The 25,045-nt window shown below is 41.3% G+C and overlaps 1 protein-coding gene across 1 annotated transcript in view; it reads right to left on the bottom strand.

Annotated features, from left to right (window-relative positions):
* Positions 1 to 8,123: 8,123 nt before the first annotated feature.
* The window catches only part of LOC135223589 (ATPase ASNA1 homolog), a 73,459-nt gene continuing 56,537 nt past the window's right edge, over positions 8,124 to 25,045 (bottom strand). Inside the window, exons 6-7 of the mRNA XM_064262132.1 lie at positions 15,782 to 15,982; positions 8,124 to 9,897 (exon numbers count right to left, since the gene is read on the bottom strand). Of these exons, the coding sequence (XP_064118202.1) occupies positions 9,778 to 9,897; positions 15,782 to 15,982 (321 nt within the window). The 3' untranslated portion in view covers positions 8,124 to 9,777. The remainder of the gene's footprint in view (positions 9,898 to 15,781; positions 15,983 to 25,045) is intronic.

Below are 25,045 nucleotides of genomic sequence, written 5' to 3'. Positions count from 1 at the left end.
TTTAATTGTACTATTGGCAGGTTTAATGTATTATTTATCAACTGTAGGTGACAAACTGACAATACCCCAGTACAGTATATGTTGGGTCATGACTCGTGCGGCAGCAAAGCCAACTTCCAAATGCATATGCCACTGCTGCCACGAAGTCTGAGTTAAGAATAAATTAGAATTCGTGGGTCCGTGGGTATAAATTTAATTTTTTTTTGTTGCAAAATAATTATCTTTAAACGATTCGTTAAATAAATATACTAAATTCTAATTTATTTCAAGTATAACGTCTTTGAAAGGAAATATTATTTATTGATAAATAATCTGGCACCTGCATATGGCAATATTTCCATAACCGAACAATGAATTAAAAAATTACGCCGATTGTTTGTTGGCCGATAGTCTATGCCATTCTTTCCTTATGATGCAACCTCTGTATACTGTACTGTATTAAGTTTCATACAATGAACTTACCTGTCAGATATATACTTAGCTAAGACTCCGTCGTCCCCGACAGAAATTCAAATTTCGCGCCACTCGCTACCGGTAGGTCAGGTGATCTACCTGCCTGCCCTGGGCGGCAGGACTAGGAACCATTCCCGTTTTCTATCATATTTTCTCTGTCGCCGGTGGTATCAACATTGTTGTTACTACCTCCTGACTGGAATTCGCTTTTCAAGATTTTTTTGATCATCTATATTGGATTTCTTGGTGACGTACTGGATCGTTGTTTTGGCATTCGCTACTGTGGACTGGATTTGGACTTGCTTTTGATTTTTCTGATAGAATGTCTGATTCAAGTGTTAGTGTGAGAGTGTGTGTGAATGTAGGCTGCAAGGTGAGGATACCGAAGGCTTCGGTTGATCCTCACACTGTATGTCGTAAATGTAGGGGGTTTGACTGTTCTTTAGCTAACACCTGTATTGAGTGTGAAAAGTTGAATGCTAATGAATGGAAGACTCTAACTTCTTACTTGAAGAAGTTAGAGAGGGATAGAATTAGACGGGCTGCACAAAAGTGTGTGAGCACAAGGCCTATTGAGCCTTTTTCTGAGTCTAACTCTCCTAATATTAATGAATTTGATTCTCCCTATGTATCTGAACCCTCACAGGCTTTGCATTCGGATTCGGAAATCGCCAATCTGAAGGCTACTCTTCATAAAATGAAGACAAAGATGGCGGCCATGCAAGGTAAGGGAAGTGATAGTGAATTACTTAGTGAAGTGAGTGTTCCCAGTGTTGTGGAGGGGGCGTCTGACCGTCCCTGCGATGCTCCCAGGCCTAGACCTCTTCCAAACTCACATACCCAGAGGAGAAGGAAAGTCGAAAGTCGTACGGAGGTTGTGGGGAATCCCCAACGGTCAGGCGTCCCTTCAGCAGGTTCTGTTTCGCTACAGTCTCCTCAGGACCGCTTTAATAGAACCGTCCTACGAGATTGTTTCTCGTCGTCCGGTTCTCCTTCACCTAAACGAGGGTGGAAGGACTTGGATCTTTCTAGGCCATTGAAAAGGCACTGGAAAGAGCGCGCGTTTGACTCGAGCCCGGAGCGCTTCTCGGAGGAAGCCCCCTCTTCTATCAAGAAGGCTAAGCTGGTCTCGACGCCTCCTCGAACGGTATTTGAGGATCGCACTCCTTCGAGTTCTCCTGCTTCTTCTATTGAAGAGGACGCTGGTGTGGCTTCCAAGAGGATATTGCTAGCAGTACAAGAGCAGTTAGCCTCTTTGGTTGGAGTTCTTTCGAGGGATCCCCCTCGCAAGAAGGACGCTAGACTTCCTATTAAGAAGTCTCGTCTTCTTTCACCTGCCAGACGTGAAGCGTCCTCCAGACATGAAGAGCCTTACAAGCGTGGGACGTCTTCCAGGCGCGAAGATTCTTGCAAGCGTCAGGAGCTATCCGAGCGAGTTGCTCTAGATAATTATACGCTCAGGCGCGAGGCGCCAGTTAGGCGCGAGGAATCAGCCAAGCGCGAGGCGCCAGCTAGGCGCGAGGATTCAGCTAAGCGTGAGACTCCAGCCAGGCGCGAGGAGTCAGCTTTGCGTGAGGCGCCAGACAAGCGCGAGGCGTCAGCCAGGCGCGAGATACCAGCCAGGCAACAAGCTCCAGCCAAGCGAGAAGCGCCAGCCAAGCGAGAAGCGCCAGCCAAGCGCGAGGAGCTTTCCAGGCGTGAGAAGTCAAGCAGACGCGAGACTTCTTTTAGACTTGAGAGAGATTCTGTTCACTCTATGAGTCCCTCTCCTAGTAGGAGTTTGTCACCAGTAGAGAGAGAACTTGATGAAGATCCTCTCGTTTTTCAGGCCGATTCTCCGCACGGTGTGGAAGGAGATTCGGAAGACGAGGTTAACGGTAGAGAAGGAGTCTCTAACTATAGAGTTCTGACGGACCTTCTTGCAGGAGTACGGAGATTCTTTGACTCCTGCGGCTCCTCCTTCGCCTCGATCACTGTTTTCGAGTGCGGTCGTACCAAAGTCTTCGTCGGTGTTGAAGATGAGACCTACGATCTCTATGAAGAGAGCTCTACAGTCTCTAGACAAATGGATGTTGTCAAAGAAGGATCTGGGCAGAACCACCTTCTGTATGTCTCCAGCCATACTTTCTGGTAAGAGAGGTTTCTGGTACCGAACTGGGGAGAACATGGGCCTTTCTCTCCCAGCGGCAGCCGAAGCGGACTTTTCAACCTTGGTTGATTCATCGCGGAGACACACTTTGAATGGAGCTTGTGTGACTTGGGCGATTTCTGAGACTGATCATCTCCTCAAGGGCCTCTTCCATATTTTGGAAGTGTTTAATTTCCTAGACTGGTCCCTTGGGGTGATGTCTAAGAAGGCTCATGACTCGGAAGGTCTAGACCCCGAAGTCATTCTGAGTATTCTTTCTTGTATTGATAAGGCAGTACAAGACGGATCGGGAGAAATCTCCTCTCTTTTTGGAGCGGTACTCCTTAAGAAGAGGAGTATTTTTAGTGCCTTCTTAACCAAGGCGGTTTCTCCCTCATAGAGAGCAGCCTTGGTTTTCGCTCCCATGTCGGACTTCTTGTTTCCTTCTCAGTTAGTGAAGGATATTTCTCGCTCACTGACTGAGAAGGCGACACAGGATCTTCTGCAAACTGCAAGGAAGAAGAGACCCATAGTTTCGGTTGACAAGAAAGGACCGACTTCTACGGTTCAGCCCTTTCGAGGAGGCCCTCCCTCCAGAGCTCCCTCTAAGAGAAGAGGTCCTGAGAGGAGAGGTAAAGCTTCTTCCCATCCCTTTAAGAAAGGGAAGTGAGACAGACAACCTCCTAACACCAGTGGGTGCCAGGCTTCTCGAATTTGCAGACGCCTGGTCACTCATAAACTTGGATGCCTCTTCGATGTCCATAATCAGGAAGGGATATCTTATCCCCTTCCAGGACAGTCCTCCCCTAACGACCATTCCGCGGGAACTGTCAGCCAGATACAGGGACCCTGTACTGAGGGATACTCTTCGTCTGATGGTGAATCAAATGTGGGACAAAAGAGCTATAGAATTAGTTCTGGAGCAAAACTCTCCGGGGTTTTACAATCGGCTTTTTCTGGTTGCGAAAGCCTCGGGGGGCTGGAGACCAGTACTAGATGTCAGCGCTCTGAACAAGTTCGTTCTAAAGGAGAAGTTCTCTATGGAGACTTCGGCCTCAGTCCTGGCGGCTTTACGTCAAGGAGATTGGATGGTGTCGCTGGATCTCCAGGACGCCTATTTTCATGTCCCGATTCACCCTTCGTCGAAGAAGTACCTCCGTTTCATGACGGGGGGAAGGATCTTTCAGTTCAGGGCCTTGTGTTTCGGCCTGTCCACAGCTCCTCAGGTCTTCACAAACCTGATGAAGAATGTGGCGAGGTTTCTTCACCTCAAAGGCGTCAACATCTCTCTATATCTGGACGATTGGCTCATCAGGGCCAGAACAGAGAGACAGTGTTTGGAGGACCTTTCTTTGACCCTAGACCTGATAAAGGCGTTGGGACTACTCGTGAACCTCGAGAAGTCACAACTGATTCCCAGACAGAACTTGGTCTATCTGGGGATTCAGATGGATTCTCGGGGTTTTCGAGTATTTCCTTCGCAAGAGAGAATCGTGAGAGGCTTGGAAAAAGTCTCTCTCTTCTTAGGGAAAGAACGGACTTCGGCGAGGGAATGGTTAAGCCTTCTAGGCACCCTTTCCTCGCTCGAACAGTTCTTTCCTCTAGGAAGACTGCATCTTCGTCCTCTTCAGTTTTTCCTAAGGAGATCATGGAATTGGAAGACGGGACTTCTCTCCGACAGTTTTCTCCTTCCAATGGAGATGAAACCACACCTGCAATGGTGGTTGTCCCCTCTAAAAGAGAACAAGGGAATTTCTCTGGAAGTTCCGAACCCAAGCCGAGTGTTGTATTCAGACGCATCGGAGAAGGGTTGGGGAGCAACACTAGGACCGAGAGAAGTGTCAGGCACCTGGAAGGCAACACAGGTGTCCTGGCACATAAATTGCAAAGAACTTCTAGCAGTTCACTTGGCTCTAAAGTTCTTCGAACCTTTTGTGGCAAACAGTGTGGTCCAAGTGAATGTGGACAACACTACCGCCCTGTCCTACGTTCGGAAGCAAGGAGGAACACACTCCTTGTCTCTATACAAGATAGCAAGAGATCTGCTACTTTGGACCTCACAGAGGAACATCTCCCTCCTGACAAGATTTGCTCAGGGTACGAGAAACGTCAGGGCGGACAGACTGAGCAGGAGAAGCCAGGTCCTTCACACAGAATGGACCCTTCATTCAGAGGTGTGTCAGAGTCTTTGGGATCTTTGGGGCACTCCTCACGTAGATCTGTTCGCCACATTCCTTTCCAAAAGGCTGGAAGTCTTTTGTTCAGTGGTGGAAGACCCAAGAGCTCTCGTGGTCGACGCCTTCCTGCTAGACTGGTCTCATGTGGACGTGTACGCTTTCCCCCCTTTCAAAATCCTGGGGCAAGTGTTGAGAAAGTTTGTAGCGTCCAACGGGACAAGGATGACCCTGATAGCCCCGTTTTGGCCAGCACAAGATTGGTTTGCAGAGGTGCTGGAGTGGACAGTAGACTTCCCAAGATCCCTTCCAAGAAGGATGGATCTTCTCAGACAGCCACACTTCGAGAGGTTTCATCAAAACCTCCCCGCTCTCGCGCTGACTGCCTTTCGACTATCGAAAGACTTGTCAGAGCGAGGGGTTTTTCTCGCGAAGCTGCAAGCGCTATCGCTAGAGCCCGCAGAGCTTCCACTAGACGAGTCTATCAGTCGAAGTGGGAGGTATTTAGAAGGTGGTGTAAGTCTAAGAAGTTGTCCTCCTCCAGTACCTCTAGAACCGAAATCGCTGATTTCCTTTTGTTCTTGAGAGGTGTCTCTCACTTATCTGTATCGACTATCAAAGGATACAGGAGCATGCTTTCGGCAGTCTTCAGAAACAGAGGCCTAGAGATTGCTGATAATAAAGATCTGCACGACTTGATTAGATCGTTTGAAACGACAAAATCTAAGGAACTAACTCCTCCCAGCTGGAACCTGGATGTAGTTCTCAAGTTCCTTTCGTCTGACAGATTTGAGCCTCCTCATTTAGCTTCGTTCAGGGATGTAACGAGGAAATGCTTGTTTCTCATATCTTTGGCGACAGCCAAAAGAGTTGGTGAACTTCATGCCCTTGAAGATGAAGTCGGCTTTAACAGAGACTCGGCCTTCTGCTCGTTTAGAACTCTTTTTCTAGCGAAAAATGAAAACCCATCGAATCCCTGGCCCAAGAGATTCGAGATTAAAGGCTTATCGAGTCTAGTAGGTAGAGAAACAGAAAGGTCTCTTTGCCATGTAAGAGCCTTGAAGTTCTACTTACAAAAGAAGAAACAAATGGGAGGCTCTAGACAGTCTTTGGTGTTCGATTAAGGACCCCACAAGAATCATGTCTAAGAACGCATTAGCTTTCTTCATAAGGAGTGTCATTACAGATGCTCACAAGTTCTGTCCTGACGACTCTTTTCCGCTTTTAAGAGTAAAAGCTCATGAAGTTAGAGCAGTGGCGACGTCTCTCTCTTTTCAGAAGAATATGTCGCTTAAGAAAATCATTGATACGACATATTGGAGGTGCAATTCGGTATTTGCATCTCACTATCTTAAAGACGTTCGCGTGACCTACGAGAAATGTTTTTCTCTGGGTCCTTTCGTATCGGCGGATACGATACTGGGTACGGGAGCAAACACCAATCCTTAACTTTGTACATACCTTCTACTAGATATGTTCTAGATTTCTGCTGACAAAGAGGGCTCGGTGCTGCACTGGCGGCCAGTCACTGTTGTTCAGTAAGAAACTCTTGAGATATCTTTTAGAGGAGTATTAAAATTTTTTTTTGAGAATTTTTGTATGAATGCGTTTTAGTTTCGAGTTATGGGTTGCTTGTAATGAGTTCGGGGATAACTCAGGACAATTCTATATACTAACATGGTGGTTAGGATCAGGTGGTCGGGATTGGTTGTGCTCCTTCATAAGGTGTGTTGTCACAGAAGTGGTCCAGTACCCATTGACAAAGTCCTTTCAGGCTCTGCCGAGTAAGCGGTTCATAAACCCATCGACAGACCCACAAGAACTCTAGCCATAGATCACATATCTCGCTAAAATCTTGAGGTGATGCAGACTACCGGGCTACAGCCATGAAGTCTACCACCTATCAGGTAGGAACCAAGGTTTTTCTTTTATACCTACAACATATGTTGTTTTACCTGTCTATTCCATATTAGCTGTCTCTTACCCTCCACCAAAGGGTGCCAATCAGCTAAGTATATATCTGACAGGTAAGTTCATTGTATGAAAATATTGTTATAATACAATAAAGTTTCATACATACTTACCTGGCAGATATATACTTAGCTAAGACTCCGTCGTCCCCGACAGAAATTCAAATTTCGCGCCACTTGCTACCGGTAGGTCAGGTGATCTACCTGCCTGCCCTGGGCGGCAGGACTCGGAACCATTCCCGTTTTCTATCATATTTTCTCTCTTCCACCTGTCTCCTGCGGGGAGGCTGGGTGGGCCATTAATCGTATATATCTGCCAGGTAAGTATGTATGAAACTTTATTGTATTATAACAATATCATATTGATTCACCTGCACCATTCTTTTTACCACTTCTATGTATCTCTACATTTCTCACCCTACCAATTCTTCTTAAGCTGTACTGTATATACTATGCACACAGTTTATCTCAACAATTTCAACCTTTTTCTCTCATTTGTACTTTAGAACTGTACTTCATTTCATGAGGCTAGGGGAGAGATGGCTCAACAATTCCATCATGGATTCCTACCTTGGGGATACAAATGCCTTCTTAATTGCAGTTAACCTTTGTATCTTGAGCCCAATGGCAAACAAACACCCACATAAAGTCAGTCAATGTACCAAGGACTGTTACTGCAGAAGTGCCAAGGGTTTAGGATACTGATAATGTAACCGAAAGCAGAGGACAGTCTAATGAAGGACTGTGAAGCCCAGGGTGGGTTGGCAAGAGCCAATGGCTAAAGTAACAGCCACATTAACTGAATGGACATTCTTAAATACTAGAGAAAAAATATAAAAAATGCATATACATTAAACATAACCTAGATTATTCTATTGCTTCCCTGAAGGCTTTGTTCTTGAATGAGAAGTTCATATTAGAAAATGAAAATAAGTTGAAGCAGCAGCATTGCTGGGTAAGAGGAAGCCATAGTTAACATGAAAATTGATAGGCAGAAAGCAATACAGATAAAGACAGAAGAAATTTCAGTATACACTGTAGATGGCAACCCCTTGAGTACAGAGGTATAATGGCTAGACCATGAGAAGTAGAACTTAAGAAAACAGCCCACACCTCTTACACAACTAAGAACTGACTTTTTTTTGTCTCAATGAGGCAAACTAAGAAAAAGCTTCTACAGGAAAAATCATTCCTGACATCACCAAATGCAGAAACCTTCTTATTGATGGGTATAAGTCAACAATTAGATTTTTTGCTGTTTCTCTCTCTCTCTCTCAGTATGTAAGTAATCATCTCGTGTGATGACAAATTTTTGCGTCGAGTAACGCCTTATAAGAAAGTTCAAGCAAAACTCAGATTCGGAAGTGTTTCTACTTTGGCACAAAAAAACATTTAGGATATAATTAATCATTTCTTACCTATCTTTCTTTAATAGTCTAACTTCAATACTGTTAACAATATATACTATACACCATAATTCAACTGTATTAAGTATACAAGAGGACAAAGCCTGGGATGTATTAAAAAATGCTCCTCATACAAACATATGAATAATGATGACAAGGGTGAACCACCCGAATGAGATACACTGCATAAAATAGTGCATAGTGCACTTTGGCATCACATCTTCCATGGTATCAAAATCTACTAACAACTCCAGTATCATATAAAAGTGTATACAGTACATTATTTTGTTCTTAAGACACCAAATCCACTTTTCAGAGAGAACTGTTTTGTACAATTGTTACATTTGTTAATAAAAAAAAGAAAGCAAATTATATAATCTCAGCAACCCCCAAAAATATGCTAAAATTAAAGAAAATAGGTCCCTTAACTGGATTCTACATGTTTAAACCAAATGTCAGAGGAAGCACTCATTCACTCAAAATCAATCAAATTTACTATCTACAATGCAATTTTCATGCAGTGAACTGCTCATCTTATCAATAATGCAAACAATTTTTCTATAACCTTTAAGAGTTCTCCTATTGACTCTACAAGAATTTCAACTCAAAAGCATTTACAATTCTTCACTTGCATAAACAGAACCTCTTTATGTCCTTAAACTACATAAAAAGACATTGACTATTGCTCAATGTATGTGAAGACTGGTAAAACTCTTCTATAGTCTATAAAATACCAACAGGTATTGAATCATACTTTGCAGGCTGGTATTTTAGAAAGAGGTTAAACTTTGACAAATGAATTATCCTTTAACCACTTAAGAAAGGAATGCTGATGTTTTGCTTAAACCCTTGAGAATGGTAAACATCACACAAAATAACATTTCAGGAATTATGAAAATGTCTGTAATCAAGCAATGCTAATTTATAAATGTTGGATACAAATAACCAAGGATGTTACGTGCCAGATAGAACACAAGGTCTTAAGGATTGTATTTAATGAAATGATAAAAGCAATTAGTCCTCCCAGTTGCTAGTATTAACAACAAATACATAGTATAAATTTAATAAAATAAATTTCCAAGTACTAATAAAGATTTTAGCCATAATATGTAGTAATAATAACATAAATTTACAAAAACTAGAGGTAGAAACATAACGTTGATTATAACTAGAAAAATTAATTTCTGAGCCTGTTAGATGTAAGAAAACATTACTATTCAGCATTAACCACCAATCCTATTAGAATATATTGCAAATATAAATAAATGAAAATTATATCACCTACAGACAAAACCAGTACCACAAGAGCATATCTCAAACTTCTTTGGGTTTATTATCTAGAACAATGATAATTGGATACCAATTACCCATCCTAGGTTCTTCAATAGAATTATAATTATTACAATACACAGCACTGTGCATTAGTAAAGTACATATACAAAAAGCATACCTTTAACAAAATATGATAATTTGCAGTGGCTCAAAGTTACATAACCCAAATTTTTACGTACAATCAAAAAGCAAAACTTGAGCGTGTCGATCTCTGGGTACATGATCTGCTTTGATGGTTGCATATGATTTTTTTTGGTATAGAATGGTTTTCAGTGGAAATCACAATGCTCTAAAAAATTAACGTTTGGTAAAGATTATGGTGAGTAAGGATTTATAAGGTGTTCTGAAAACAGCTTAACCTGCTCTACACCCCGAACTTCATGTTCTAGTAGAGGTAATTTGGTCACATGAAAATCTTCATACAAATCTGCAATCTGTAAAGAGAACAAATCTCAGTTTATCATGAAATTATAAAAAGAAAAAAATCACAGGCAGAATATGTAGCACATTTCCCATTTTCATTGCCTTTTTAACACCCACATACACATGAGATACAATCAACTATTATTTTAACAGATACTATACATGGCAAAATATATATGCATGGATAATTTCTAATCCTTCACAAAATGAAATAGTGAGAACTGACAGAAAAATTATTTATTAAGTCCTACAAATATTCAGTCTAAATATACATCTTAATGTTTAATCCAGTCAGACGAAATCACAAAAAGCTTTGCCAGATTAATTCAAAGGAGTGTGAATGGTTCACAAGCAGTTTTGCTAACAATGCATTTATTTTTAATCCACATCTTCTGTAACTTAATACTACAGTATTTCTATCAACTGAAAAAAATTCAGAACTACTCTAAAATCCACTAAAATTAACCATTTAAGCTTGTGTAGGCCAAACAACTTTTTTATATGCATTTGTAATCAAACTACCTTTTAATCTTATGTATATGTGATGACTGCTAACTCTAATAATAAACTTTTTAAGATATGAACATTGTTTTATATTACTCCCCCCTCAAAGGTAATATACAGAATTAATAAAGTTGATTACATTTTAAGTATTGCATCCTATGAATATGGGAAATAAAAATGTGAGCCATCAAGTGAACTACTCAAACCAAGAGTTGAATTCAACTAGTGTGTGTTCAAAGTGTGTTTTCCGTAAAAGATATCAATGTTGATAATGGGAGAAAATAGAAATAAAAAATTTAAGCTTCAGTAAGCTCTTTAAATCTTGGTTCAACAGTATCATATTTATTTCATAGTCAAGTTAATGGAATGGAATATGGAACTTTGGCCAAAGGCCAAGCACCGGGACCTATGAGGTCATTCAGCGCACAGTCAAGTTAATAAAATCAACAGGTAAAACTTTGCTCATGGCCATAAAATCTTACAAATTTCTTATGTTCAAGAGACTGAGGCAAGAATAGATGCCACAATGGTCCGGTCAGTGCAATAAAAGTTTGTGCTAATGAACTTCATTTTTTTTTTTTTTTAAGTTGTGACAAACCTACTTTTAAAAATGATAAATTACTTTTAAAATAAAAAAATGTTCTTTAAAATAAGAGAAAACTGTGACAAACCTACTTTAAAAAATGATAAATTACTTTAAAAATAAAATAAATTTTTTTTTTTTAAAGAAAAACTGCCCTTTTAAAAATAGTCTGGCTGAGCTACATCCTGTCAAATGCCCTAGCCATGTTGGAAATAAGACCTACTAAAGTTCCTGAGAAAGGATGGGTAGAGTTCAACAATTGATCTTCATGGAATCAACACTGTTGACCAGAACAAATACTCTGATACAAGTGTTGTTAGTGAAAATCAATAATCACTAACATCAAGTGAAATGAAATGGTTTATAAAAGTAGAAGTAAACTAGACACCACTGGCTTCAAAACTTTCCAAAACCTTGCTCACATTTCCAAAACATCCTACCTGTGTCCCACAGTTGGGCAAATTATTACTATAAATAAATATTATCACCCTCTTCATTACAAAATTAAAGTAAAATGTATGATATACTTTACAATATATATCTTTTTACACAAACTTACATTCTATTACATCATTCAGAATTGAAATGGATATCGTCAAGCTTTTAGTAAGTCAGAAATTGTAAGATTACAATAAATTCTAAAGCCACTTTTGCTTTATCCTGTAGATGCACTGTTTACCTTTATGAATTAATTTTTTCCTTATATAATAGCACTGATATCAGAATTATACTTTATATAGTCTTATGTAAATTTTACTTAATGTTAATTTAGAACTATAGTACAATAAGTTGAAAATTATTAAATAAAAGAAATTACAATATATGTTTTGCTTAAAGGACTTTACCAAGAATGGTGACAAAAATCGGTGTACTGTACTATAATACCTAATGTTATTTTTATATGTACAATGCTATGAATAAGTAGTTCAAAGTTGAGCATTTTTCCATATATGATGAATAAAATTAGTACAATTACAGTACATTTTCTTTTTTCTTGAGTGCAAATTTTTTCACGGCTTGGCAAAAGGCTAAGGAGATTATGCTCAACAGGGAAAGTGAAACAAATGAATCCTCAATCACTAGTAAACACTATCCTTTCACAGAATGAATTATCAAACCAATATCATGTTGTTCATTTAACTCAAAGAAGCAATCTTTTCACTATGACTTCGTTTCTGACCAGAGATAAACCTGCTAGATATCTTCGATGGTCTTTCCATTACCTTGACGTCCTGCAAGCTTTACAAAGTGTAGTGTTAACCATTTTATGGTGTAAGCAAGTGTAATGACACATCAAAATTCTTTGTTTCATGCTACACGACAGAGGGAAAACATAAAACCTGGATGTAGGTTTAAGAATAAAATGGTCAACCCTTGATGTCAGCGTTCCTCCTACAGAACCTGGTGACAACGATAGTACAAGTTTAATGTACATTAGCTGTAAGATCTAATCTCTTATGTTGAGACGTAATGTAACTGAGCCTGATTAATTCCCCAGTAAGGCCATGTTTCCTAACAAAGAAAGCCCTTACCACTTACAAAGCTTCCTTCAGGGCTATAATTCCTCAAGAAGCAAGTACCTGTTTGTATTCTGACAGACAAGCCTACAAATTTCAAGTATCATCCCCACTTCACTAGACAAGAATGAGAAGTTAGGGAAGTCAACAGAAATCATAATGCACAGACACTAAGCCCAGTGAAGCAACAGATCCTTGGCCTTTGGAATACTGTTGACAGAGTTGGCCACCTTGAACCAGCTGACTCAGTTAAAAGATTTCTTGCTCCTAAAAGTCGACACCATCCACCTATGGGCAACCAATTCCCTGTGAATACTTATAGAGGTATTATACCAGACTTAGAGCATGAAAAATGGAGAAGTAAGTGCAGAAGGGCACAGAACAAAATCACCCCTAGAACCAGCCCAGTTCCCTTGCAGCAGACTCTCTAACTGTCGCAGGGTAGTTCTAGTCTCGGGCTACAGACAGGCGAGGGCAACAACACTTTATCTCTTGTAAGGGAATGCAAAAATGATCACACACAATGAGGGTCCCAGACTGGTCCTATAACAAATTCAGACAAACCTTGTATTGACCAAAATAAGGTTTATTTCCTCTTCTACTTCTCAATACACTTTTCCTGAACTAAAAGGGGAGCAGAAGGCAGAGTTAAAGAGGAAGTATCAATAAGTACTAAGTAAAGCATTAGCAAAGGAAAAGCCTAGACTGAGTATGGATAATGCCAGACAAAAGACCTAGAGGAGGAGGAGAAATACCGTATATTTACATGTATAAGACGCTCTTTAGATAAGGTAAAAAATCATGGCAAATTTTCATGAATTTCTCATATCTGATGTAGTATAGGACACCTTCTAAATTAAAAAGCTGAAATGCTTTTTGGAGATAAGTGATTATTTGCAAAAAATTAAACTGTGTACAACTATTATTTATAACAATGACTACTTAAATTAAGGTTGTTTTGCTTGCCGTCTCCAATTACAGTATTACTATTATCATATTGTTACTGTGTTACGAATATAAACATCATGATGTACATCATTTGCATTTGACATTGTTCACATTCTCAAAATCTCGGCTGATTTGAGTACTATCGATATCTTCATTGCCATTATTTGTTAAGAGAGATAATTTGGAGATACCTTTTGTCATAAATTAACGAAGTTTGGTTGAAAACGTGCACATATTACTTCATTGTATAAGCATTAAGTGCAATTTCTCCAGTTCCGGACATCACTTCCGCCTGGCCGTTATTCATTTTAATGCAGCCTCGGCTATAACCTGCAGCTTTAATTTACTAGTACTTTTTCTTGAGATCTCCACTGCACGAGGGATGAACTAAAATGTATTTTATTTTTACTTATGGAAGCCACCATTCATAATTTGGCAGGGTTTAACAACTTGACAATTTTAACAAAGCTCTTAATAAACTCTCGATAGTTACAGTAAGTGACATCAGCTGTAAGCTGTTTCTCAATTCGGTTGTTTATGTCAATACATGTTTACAATAATGCTTTACCCCGAATTCCAAAAACCAGAATTTTTTAGTGGAGGATGGAGGACTATCATTAGTATTACAGTTGATGGAAAAGAGAGAGAGAGAGAGAGAGAGAGAGAGAGAGAGAGAGAGAGAGAGAGAGAGAGAGAGAGAGAGAGAGAGAGAGAGAGAGAGAGAGAGAGAGAGAGAGAGAGAGCGATGATGTGCCATTTGCATTCTGGTTTCATTAACAGCCTTAAAATAATCAGGTGATTGCATTTTACCGATATCATCACTGTCTTTAGTTGCTGAATGGAACTTAATTTAGAGATACAATCCTTTTGTGAATTATCAAAGCTGGGTTTAACAAAACCAGTTCTATATCAAGTTTTTCATACATTCACCGCCTAAAAGGGAAACCATTGTTTTGTTTAAGTTTCATCGCCATTCGCAAACAACTGCTAAAAACAATATAATAATGAACGATAATTATCGTATACAATTTTTGTTCATATGACTGAATTGTTCTAAACAGTCACAAATAGCTTTGCATGCTGCCTCACTTGATGGTCGTTGCATTTTTGTTACAAAAGAATGGGGGAACATGAAAATAGAAAGTGTCATAAATCATTTAAAAAAATACTATGCATGGTACCGACGATGATTTGCATGATATCGACAATGAAGTCGAAGTTGACTCTCCAGAACCAGACTGGAATCCCTATGATGGTGGGACATGTGATCAATCTTGTGATATACTATGTGAGAAACTTTTAATGACAAAAGAGTATTTTATCCTAAATGTTATTACTACCGTAATTACACTTCCATTGAAATTTCTAAAAGGTTACCAAAAGATAAAGGTTGCTGTGAGTGCAACTGTAACTCGACATTCACATTTTCTCAGCTGGGATCGCATAGATAAATGTTTGTTTCACTGATTTAGAATTAATCCTCAAATAGGCTATTTGTTGTGAAGATATGCCTATAATATATAAGGTAAAAATGGTTTTATTACTTTTATTATCAGTTCATTTCATAATGTGAATCTTCATGTTTGTTGGTGGTTAGGCTATAGCACCAAGGCCGAGGCTAGCCTACCAATACACACCTTAGAATTCATGGTTTGATTTTTACAATTGTATAAGACAATCCCTAAATTTTTAGAGGTGGATTTTAGGATTTAAAGGTTGTCTTATACATGGAAATATAAGGGAATAGTTTGATAACCTAACCTAACTAATTGTTTTCGCAATCTATCTGCTCCCCTTCTATTCTTATACTAATGAAGTTAAGCAGAAAATCCTTCGAAAATCACAACTTCCTCACATCTATTCTCAAGATCAAACCTTATATCACTGTATCCAGCACAAACAGTGTGTATTCCCTAAAATATCAATATCCTGCTAACACAGTAATCATTCTTACAGAACCTAACATTCTTAGTCTTGATTCCAGTGGAGGCATCCTAAGAAAAATAAATGTACTGTACCATGACAGCAACAAACAGCCATGAAATATCAACAAGCACCTATACACAATGGCAGCAAGGCAAATTCTGACAAGCTAATACATTCGAAACACACCTGGTAGAGAACAGATGTACCAGACAAGTCATATAAGGAGCCATTCAATTTTTTGTTTGAATGCTGACTCGCCTATTGGCACAGATATATAAACTATCATTTACGGTAAGTACGATTCATCCCAAAATAATCAATTGCTCTATACTATACTGTACAGCTATAAAACTGAGTTGAAGTGTAAGTCAATCTAAACTTCATATGCCTGATGACAAAAACAAAAGTCAGACTCACTTGATCGAGATATTTAGCTTGAATACGGCATCTTGCAGCACACATGGAGCAAGGCTGATCACCTGGTTTTTGTAGCAACAGCTGATTTACTACAATGTTGTGGGTGTCTATGCCACATCTTGTTAACTCTTGAACTAATCTCTCTGTTTCATATAAAGACAGAAATTCTGCTATGCAAACACATACAAAAGTAGTTTGATCCTGTCAAAACAAAAGAAAAAATTTTAGAAACTGTATTTCCAGGAAAGTAATTGTAAATATCAAGATTAAAAACAAGAACATATAATTAGAAATATCATAAGAATAATAATATTCAAACCTTGTACTGTACATATTTTTTTCACTCCATACAAATAAAATACTGCTATTGAAATTGAACCTTTAAAGTAAGTTCCTGTTTTACAAACAAATCCCACAAAATATAAAATATATGAAGCCACTTCTTTTATTATGACAGTTGAATGTTCAAGTATAGTATTTATTTAAAGTAATCCTTGAAAGTTACATAATGTTTAAATAGCATTTATAAAGAACATAACATACTTTATTTATATAATCTTTAAATAGCGGTTATAAAGAACAGAACATACTTCATTTATACTGTGAGTTGGAACTATTTTAGAAGGTTTTCTATGAAAATGCTATTACAGGAGGCAATGAAAGTGTAAAAAAAAAATGCATACCTAAATTTAGACATAGTTACTGGAAACAATGACAGTACTGTAGTATATAGAAAATACCAATATCAAAATGACCACAGTGAACAAAAATTATATCATATTGTATAAAACATTCTGGAAACAGGTAGTGATGACAGAAGCAGATATATCCACAGACAAGTGAATTATACAAGCATGCAACATGTACATTATCCCACAGTAACCTGTATTGTGTTATCAGTCAATTCTAAATGCCAAATTGCAGTTCTTCAAAATGTTATGATTCTGAAAAGAATAATACTAAATGTAGCAATAATCAAGGTGACCTGGTTTGTCTTTTGTAAAGTGTCGTGGCTCATTTTGTGGTTTGTAGTGAAATCTGAAATGCTTTATGTCCAACTGGCAACGGACAACCTATGCATTTTTAGTATATATATGTGAAACGGAATGTGTGGGTGTGTAATAGGCCAACACCAGAACATCTGTGTGGGAAAATAGATGATCTCAAAGATTGTATCCAAATTAGATCATAAATGCATACAAGTCAACATAAATACTATCTGGAATTTTGTTTGTCCACAGCTGTCATACATATATTGGGTCTTTGTTGTTTACCAAATTTTGTTATTTATCAGAAGGTACTATGTTATCATTATTATTACAGTATAAAGCATGCACAATGAGCTAATTAAAGGATGAATCCATTAAAAAATACACATAGTAGCTTGAGTCTTAAAATGGAGAAACAAATCCAGTTATGTAATCTTTAAATATATGTACAATTACATAACTGTAATCTTTAAATATATTTACAATTGCGTAACTGTGGATTTGTTTCTCCATTAAATCCATTGATATGAAATTTGATAAAACTAAAATTTTGCACATGAGCTTAGGATGAAAATAAGCTGCTGAAGACCAAACAAGGTAAAAAATATCCATAACATGGAAGAATATAATTATTAAAAAATTTCCTACTTTTTTGTAACAATTTTTGTGCAATTGAATAAGATTTCTCAAAATATGAATCTGCAATGAACACACTGAGAATTTTAAAAGAGTTGCACATATTTGAAGACAATCAAAAGAACTGGGTGGTGGGATGCAATGTCTAAAACCTGCAGTTTGAGTTTTGTTAGGATTTAACTTCATCATCCATAGTTTGCACCACACACTAATTTTAGCTAAATCTGCTTAGAGATTCAGCAACCATAGGTCAACACATGACAGATAGGCTCAATGCAGAGAGTAGCTTCATCTGCATAAGAAATAACTTTCACGGCAAAACAACCTATTGCACATACATGTAAAAGTAATAAGCAAAGAACACCACCCTGGGGAACCACATAGATTATATTCCTAGAGTCACTAAATTGCTAATCAACATCTACTCTAAAAAATACTAGCTACAAATTCAAATATAATACAAAGAAATGGTCCAACTCCCATCTTTCCCAGTTTGAATAAAAAGGCCTCAGGATTAACAGTCAAAAGCATCTGCAAATTCAAGATCAATCTTACAACCTTCACGTCCAGAATCTTGGGATTTCTGTATGAAACTGATAATTGGAAGAAGAGGATTACAAGAACCCAGGAAAACCTTGCAAAAGCCAAACTGCAAACTAAGGAACAGCTTATAACTCTCAGCATAAGCATTCAAACATCTTGCCAACAGATGTTTAAAACCTTTAGATAATTTTTGAGTTGCAGATATTGGGTGGTGATCAGCAAGGATAAAGCCACCAATCAACATTTACCTAATGAATTAACATCATATGTACCAATTCTCTAACAAGCGCAAAAAATCGCTTCTAGCTAACATTAAAAAAATTAACAGATAACATTTTTCACAAAACACAAAGATAAAATACCATATTTTGGTCTATACCTACAAAAGCATCAAGACTAAGTATTCAATTCTTGATGTGATAAGCTGAAAAATAAAATATTTCCATCAATCACGAAAGGTTAAAAGGGATGAAAAAGCTAAATGAAATTAATTTAGTGGCATATATGAATTGCAGTCACTCCCCGACTTGCGAACAAGTCACATTCCGAACAGCTGTTTATACCTTGAATTGTTTTTAAGTTGATTTTTAGTATGTGCAATAATGTGTTACTGATGAATACTGGTGATCCTATAATAAAGGAAACAGTTGGGAAATGTCAAACAGCTGATGATAAATCTACAAACACATAGTGAATCAAGTGACTAATGGGAGAGGCTCCAGGTGACACATACAGTGTGCTAATAACTGTGACCTGTTACACAAAAGTGTCTGGGGACATTCACAGATCACAAAGGTGGGTTTACATGAGTGATGGGGTTGTAATAAAACATAATTTAGAAAAGACTACAATAAAAACAAAAATGATATTGTAATGATACAATAAAGTTTGTTCATACTTACCTGGCAGATATATATATAGCTGTATTTTCCGAAGTCCGACAGAATTCTAAAAACTTACGACACACGTAGTGGGAGTCAGGTGGTTAGTACCCATTCCCGCCGCTGGGAGGCGGTTATCAGGAACCATTCCCATTTTCTATTCATATTTTTTATTTCCACTGTCTCCTGAGGGGAGGTGGGTGGGTACTTTGAATATATATATCTGCCAGGTAAGTATGAACAAACTTTATTGTATCATTACAATATCATTTTGTTCATGAAACTTACCTGTCAGATATATATATAGCTGAATCCTACCTTTGGTGGTGGGACAAGACAGAATAGAAGATTTTAGGAAACATACATGCAGATAATTGATATCTTGGTTCCTTACCTGTTAGCATAGCTGACTTCGTGATTACTGTCACCCAAGTCTGCTTCTGCTTTGCTAGAGTTGCCAGCGAGGTAAAGACCTATATAGCTGGTGCACTCCAGATGATCTGTCAACGGGGGTGTGACCACGATGTGACTAGACCATTGACCATACAATGAGGGCAACGAAGTAATAAACAACCACCTGGCCTAGTCTACCAACGGTATCCCACTAGACTAGACTAAAGGAAGGGAGATCCGCCCCAGGTGGTCGACCCCACAACCAAAAAACACACAATATTAAAAACTCACCTAACCACTAAAGGATAGGATGAGTGCTACCTCCTGCCCCCAAAACAGTGTCTGCAGCAACGTATGGTCCTAGCGAGTAGCAATGTTCGTATGTTGCTTTCACCTCCCGCAGGTAGTGTGAAGCGAACACCGAATTGCTTCGCCAATATGTGGCACTCAAAATCTCACTGAGTGCCATATTTTTGTGAAAAGCTACCGAGGTCACGATAGCCCTCACCTCGTGGGCATTCACTTTTAGAAGCTTCATGTCACTATCACTGCATGTGGCATGGGCTTCTTTAATAGTGTTCCTCAAGAAGAACGCAAGTGCGTTCTTCGACATGGGAAGATCTGGTTTCTTAACAGAGCACCACAAATTATCAGAAGGGCCTCTGCAGTCCTTAGTTCTTTCTAAATAGAATTTGAGAGCCCCGACAGGGCACAGGACTCTCTCTGGTTCACGTCCCACGATCTCTGTCAAACCCTTGATTTCAAACGTCTTCGGCCAAGGGTAGGAAGGGTTTTCGTTCTTTGCCAAGAACGTAGGGCTCAAAGAACATACAGCACTGTGATCCTTAAACCCAATATGTTTGCTTATAACCTGGATCTCGCTAACTCTCTTCGCCGTCGCCAGAGCAGTTAGGAAAAGGGTCTTTCTCGTCAGGTTCCTAAGCGAAGCTGAGTAGAGCGGTTCAAACTGGCTTGACATAAGGAACTTAAGCACCAAGTCTAAGTTCCACGATGGTACTTTAGGCTGAGGAACCTTCGAAGTCTCAAAAGATCTGAGGAGATCATGAAGGTCTCTGTTATTTGCCAAATCCAGTCCTCTATGCCTGAAGACTACGGAAAGCACGCTCCTGTAGCCCTTTATCGTAGGCACCGCTAATTTAACTTCCTCCCTCAAGTAAAGAAGGAAGTCCGCTATCTGGCTCACAGAGGTTGAGGTGGAGGAAATGCCCTTCTTCCTGCACCAACTTCTGAAAACAGCCCACTTGGATTGGTACACTGCAATCGAGGAAGGACTCCTTGCGGTGGCGATCGCCTTTGCCACAGATCTTGAAAAACCCCTCGCTCTGGCCAACTTCTGGATAGTCTGAACGCAGTCAGACTCAGAGCGGGGAGGTTTTTGTGGTACCTCTCGAAGTGGGGCTGTTTGAGTAGATCTGTCCTTACAGGCAGAGTCCTCATAAAGTCTATCAAGAAGGACATTACCTCTGTGAACCAGTCGGTCGCCGGCCAGAAGGGGGCGATGAGGGTCATCCTCGCTCACTCTGATGCCGCAAATTTCCTCATTACCTCCCTAGGATCTTGAACAGGGGAAAGGCGTATAGGTCTAGTCCCGACCAGTCCCAAAGAAGGGCGTCTACTGCTACTGCTCCCGGGTCCAGAACCGGTGAGCAGTACAGCGGAAGTCTCCTTGTTCTGGAAGTTGCGAATATGTCCAAAAGAGGACATCCCCACAACTTCCACAGCCTCTGGCATACGTCCTGATGGAGGGTCCATTCCGTCGGCAGCAGTTGACCTTGCCAACTGAGAAGGACTGCTCGTATGTTTTCCACTCCTGATACGAACCTTGTCAGGATAGTGACGTCGTGTGATCTCGCCCACAACAGGATTTCCTTCGCGAGGATGAACAGAGACCGAGAGTGGGTTCCTCCCTGTTTTCTGAGGTATGCCAGGGCTGTGGTGTTGTCCGAGTTGATCTGCACCACCTTGTTGGAGACTACTTCTTGAAAGAACTGGAGAGCAAGATGAATTGCTGCAAATTCCTTGAGATTTATGTGCCAGGACACCTGTTCCCCTCTCCAGGTGCCTGACACTTCCCTCCCCCCTAGTGTTGCTCCCCACCCCGTGGAAGACGCGTCGGAGAACAACACTAGGTCGGGGTTCCGAAGCTTGAGCGAAAGTCCTTTTGCAAGCTTCCGCGGATCTGACCACCATCTTAGGTGTTCTTTCACCTCTTCTGTCAACAACAAGATCGCTTCTAGGTCGTTCTCGCACTTCCAGTTGTTTGACAGGAAGAACTGAAGTGGTCTGAGGTGTGCAACCTCCCTAGGGAAACAAACTTCTCCAGTGAGGAAATGGTCCCCAGCAGACTCATCCATTCCCTCACCGAGCATGTTTCCTTCCCCAGAAAGGTTGACACTTTGCTTAGGCATTGTAATTGTCGCCCCTGGGACGGAAAAGCCCGAAAAGCCACCGAGTCCATCTGAATCCCCAGATAGACTAAGGATTGAGAAGGGGTCAGATGTGACTTTTCGAGGTTTACCAGAAGCCCCAGGGACTTCGTTAACGACAAGGTCGTGTGAAGGTCCTCCAGACACCGGTCTTTCGAGGAGGCTTGAATGAGCCAGTCGTCCAGGTAGAGAGAGATCCTGATCTTCGCAAGATAAAGCCACCTCGCAACGTTCTTCATAAGGATGGTGAACACCATAGGAGCCGTGCTTAGACCGAAGCAGAGTGCCCTGAATTGGAATACCTTCCCCTTCAGGACAAACCGCAGGTACTTCCTCGACTGGGGATGGATGGGGACGTGAAAATACGCGTCCTGGAGATCTAGTGACACCATCCAATCTCCCGGTCTTAAAGCTCCAAGCACTGACTGAGGCGTCTCCATCTTGAACCTCTGCCTGATGACAAAGAGGTTTAGGCTGCTGACATCTAGTACGGTTGCCACCCTCCTGACTGTTTCGGCACCAGGAATAGTCGGTTGTAAAAACCCGGAGAATCTGATTGAGTAGATCGTAAAGCACTTGTTGCTTCTCCCCTTGATAAGAGGGTGACAAATCCCTGGGTGTCGAAGACAGCGGGGGTGACTTTAGGAACGGGATTCGATAACCCTTCCTTAAGATGTCCAATGACCAAGTGTCGGCACCTCACTCTTCCCAGGCTTGCGCGAACAGTTGAAGCCTGGCTCCTACCGGTGACTGAAGGACTTCCAAATCACTTTTTGCTCTTCAAAAGAGCGGGGGCTTTGCCTCTGAAAGTGCCTCTTCCTCGAGTGGCTGGTCTTGAGGAAGATCCACCCCGAAAGGGCTTCGATTTCTTAGAACTCGAGACCCCTGAAGACGACGGGCCCGCAGGTCTCCTAGATGATTGGGCTAGTAGATCGTGAGTGGCTTTCTCTTGAAGGCTGGTAGCGATGTCCTTAACCATAGCCTGAGGGAAGAGATGGTCCGAAAAAGGAGCGAAGAGCAAATCTGCCTTTTGCGATGGCGAGACAGATTTTGCTGCGAAATTACAGAACAGGGATCTCTTCTTTAAGAGCCCAGTGCAGAAATGAGCTGTCAACTCCTCTGAGCCATCCCTGACGGCCTTGTCCATGCAAGACAATACACTGGACAGCTCCCCCAGGCTAATGGAATCGGTACTCCTAGACCTGACATCTAGCACTCAGAGACACCAATCAAGAAAGTTGAAGACCTCTAACGTCCTGAAGAGGCCTTTAAGGTGATAGTCCATTTCGTTCGGAGACCAAGCGACTTTCGACGAGGACAGGAGGGATCTCCTCGAGGCATCTACGATGCTCCCAAAGTCCCCCTGTGCAGAAGCGGGAAGTCTAATACCGACGTCTTCTCCCGTCTCGTACCACATGCCCGCTTTCCCGCTAAGTCTTGAAGGCGGAAGAGCGAACGAGGTCTTTCCTGAAGCCTTCCTTCTCTCCATCCATTCATGGACCTTGTGTAACGCCCTCTTAGTGGAAAGTGACTTCTTCATCTTCACAAAGCCCGAGACCTTGCTAGCCTTGGAGGATGAAAGTTGAGAGGGGGGAGAGCGCGGAGCTTCAGGATAAAAGGTGTCCCCGAACTCAGACTGAAGAAGACGAGTCAAGACTTGGTAGTCTGACGAGACAGGAGCCATCAGTTGTTCATCGTCAGCCTCAACCGAAGCGTTACTAACTTCCTCTTCCATTACAGGAGAAGTAGGAGGAAGTAAAGAGGATACGTAAGCGGAACGTTGAGAAGTAGAAGGCACAACTGACTCTTGAGCTGGAGAAGAAGAGACGGGAACTCTGTGCGTCTCTTTAAGACGCGAAGAAACTTGAAGAGAATCCTCTAACAAGCGTGGGCGGCGATGAGGTACTGCATCCGCGTCCACCTGAGCGTCAGCTAGTGCGAGTCTGGCGTCCACTGGCGCGTGCTTGGCGTCCACTCTCACACGTCTGGCATCCGCTGGCGCGCGTTTGACTTCCGCTGAAGCGCACTCGGCGTCCACTGTTGCGCGCTTGGCGTCCACAGGTGCACTCCTGGTTGTTTCTGGCGCTCGCCTGGCGTCCGACCAAGCATCAGGTTCACGCTGCACTTGCTCCGAAAGCATATGAGCGGGTAATACCGCTTCCCGAGAAGAGCGAGAAACAAACTCACCACGTCCTCTAGAGAGCCGCTGGGGAACTGTACAAACTCTAGAGGGAGACGAATAGGGAGAGAGAGACGAGCGAGGAGAAGGAGAGGGAGACTGTCTAGACCTCTTCACTGGCAGCCTGTCATCCTTCCTGCGATGACGTGGATGCGTCTCTCTCGAAGCAAGAACATCAGCAAGTTGCTGCTGCAACAATCGAAGAATCTTCTGGGTCGGAGAAGACTCCTTTTCAGGGGAGGGGCTGATCCTGTGAGAGGGCGAGGGGTGAGGGGACGCCTTCTTCCTTCTCACAGGAACCGCCTCTTCACGCACTCTGGAGCGACTGGGGCGCTCGAAAGAGTCAACGTCTGATGACTCTACTCCTCTTCTGCGGCGGGAAAGCTGCGAAGACGCTGTCAGGCGAAGATCGACGTTCGGGCGAAAAACTTGGACGTGAAGCATCCCGATCACAAACGCTCCTTTTCAACGGGCGTGACACTGAATGAGAGCTCCACCCCTTATGCGGGGAGGAAGCCTCCGACGAAGAAAAGCACTCCTTGAGGAGGCGTGCACGCGCACGCTCCTTGGCAGTCTGGGTAGCGTCATCAGATACTGCCGAAGGCATGTCAGATCAGTGGGGGTTCCTTGTAACCCTCCTTCGGCTTTCGACATGCTCTCTCCCTGAAACCTGGGAGTCCAGCAGAGGTCCCGGCCTAGAGGCGAAATGAGGCCGATCTGACGCACCCTCCACTACACAAGGGGCACTGTCACTGCACTTAGCCACTTCACTTTTGCTCTCTAAAGCAAGCACTTTCAATTCTAAGTTACGAATCGATTCCAAAATTAGAGAAAGGGTATTACCCTCAACAGACACTGTTTCAGGGCCCGAAGGCAACACTACAGGGTTATGAGTAGTAACTACAGAAGGAAGGTTAATAGGAGAAACATTAACTTCCTGTTTACCTGAAACACTCCTGGAGGAAGACCTCCTTAACCTATCACGTTCAAGCTTTCTAAGATAGGTCTCATATGCCTTCCAATCAGAATCTGAAAGACATGCACACTCCTTGCAGCGGTCCTCATACACACAATCATGCTCCCTGCAACTTTTACACAATGTATGTGGGTATACTGAAGCTTTCAGTAGCCTACCTCTACACTCACTCCTAGAGCAAAACCTGGCGCTAGCTGAACTAGTCCCAGACATCTTAAAT

The sequence above is a fragment of the Macrobrachium nipponense genome, chromosome 10 (assembly GCF_015104395.2).
Source record: "Macrobrachium nipponense isolate FS-2020 chromosome 10, ASM1510439v2, whole genome shotgun sequence".
NCBI lineage: Eukaryota > Metazoa > Arthropoda > Malacostraca > Decapoda > Palaemonidae > Macrobrachium > Macrobrachium nipponense.
This window is presented reverse-complemented; position numbering and strand designations above follow the sequence as displayed.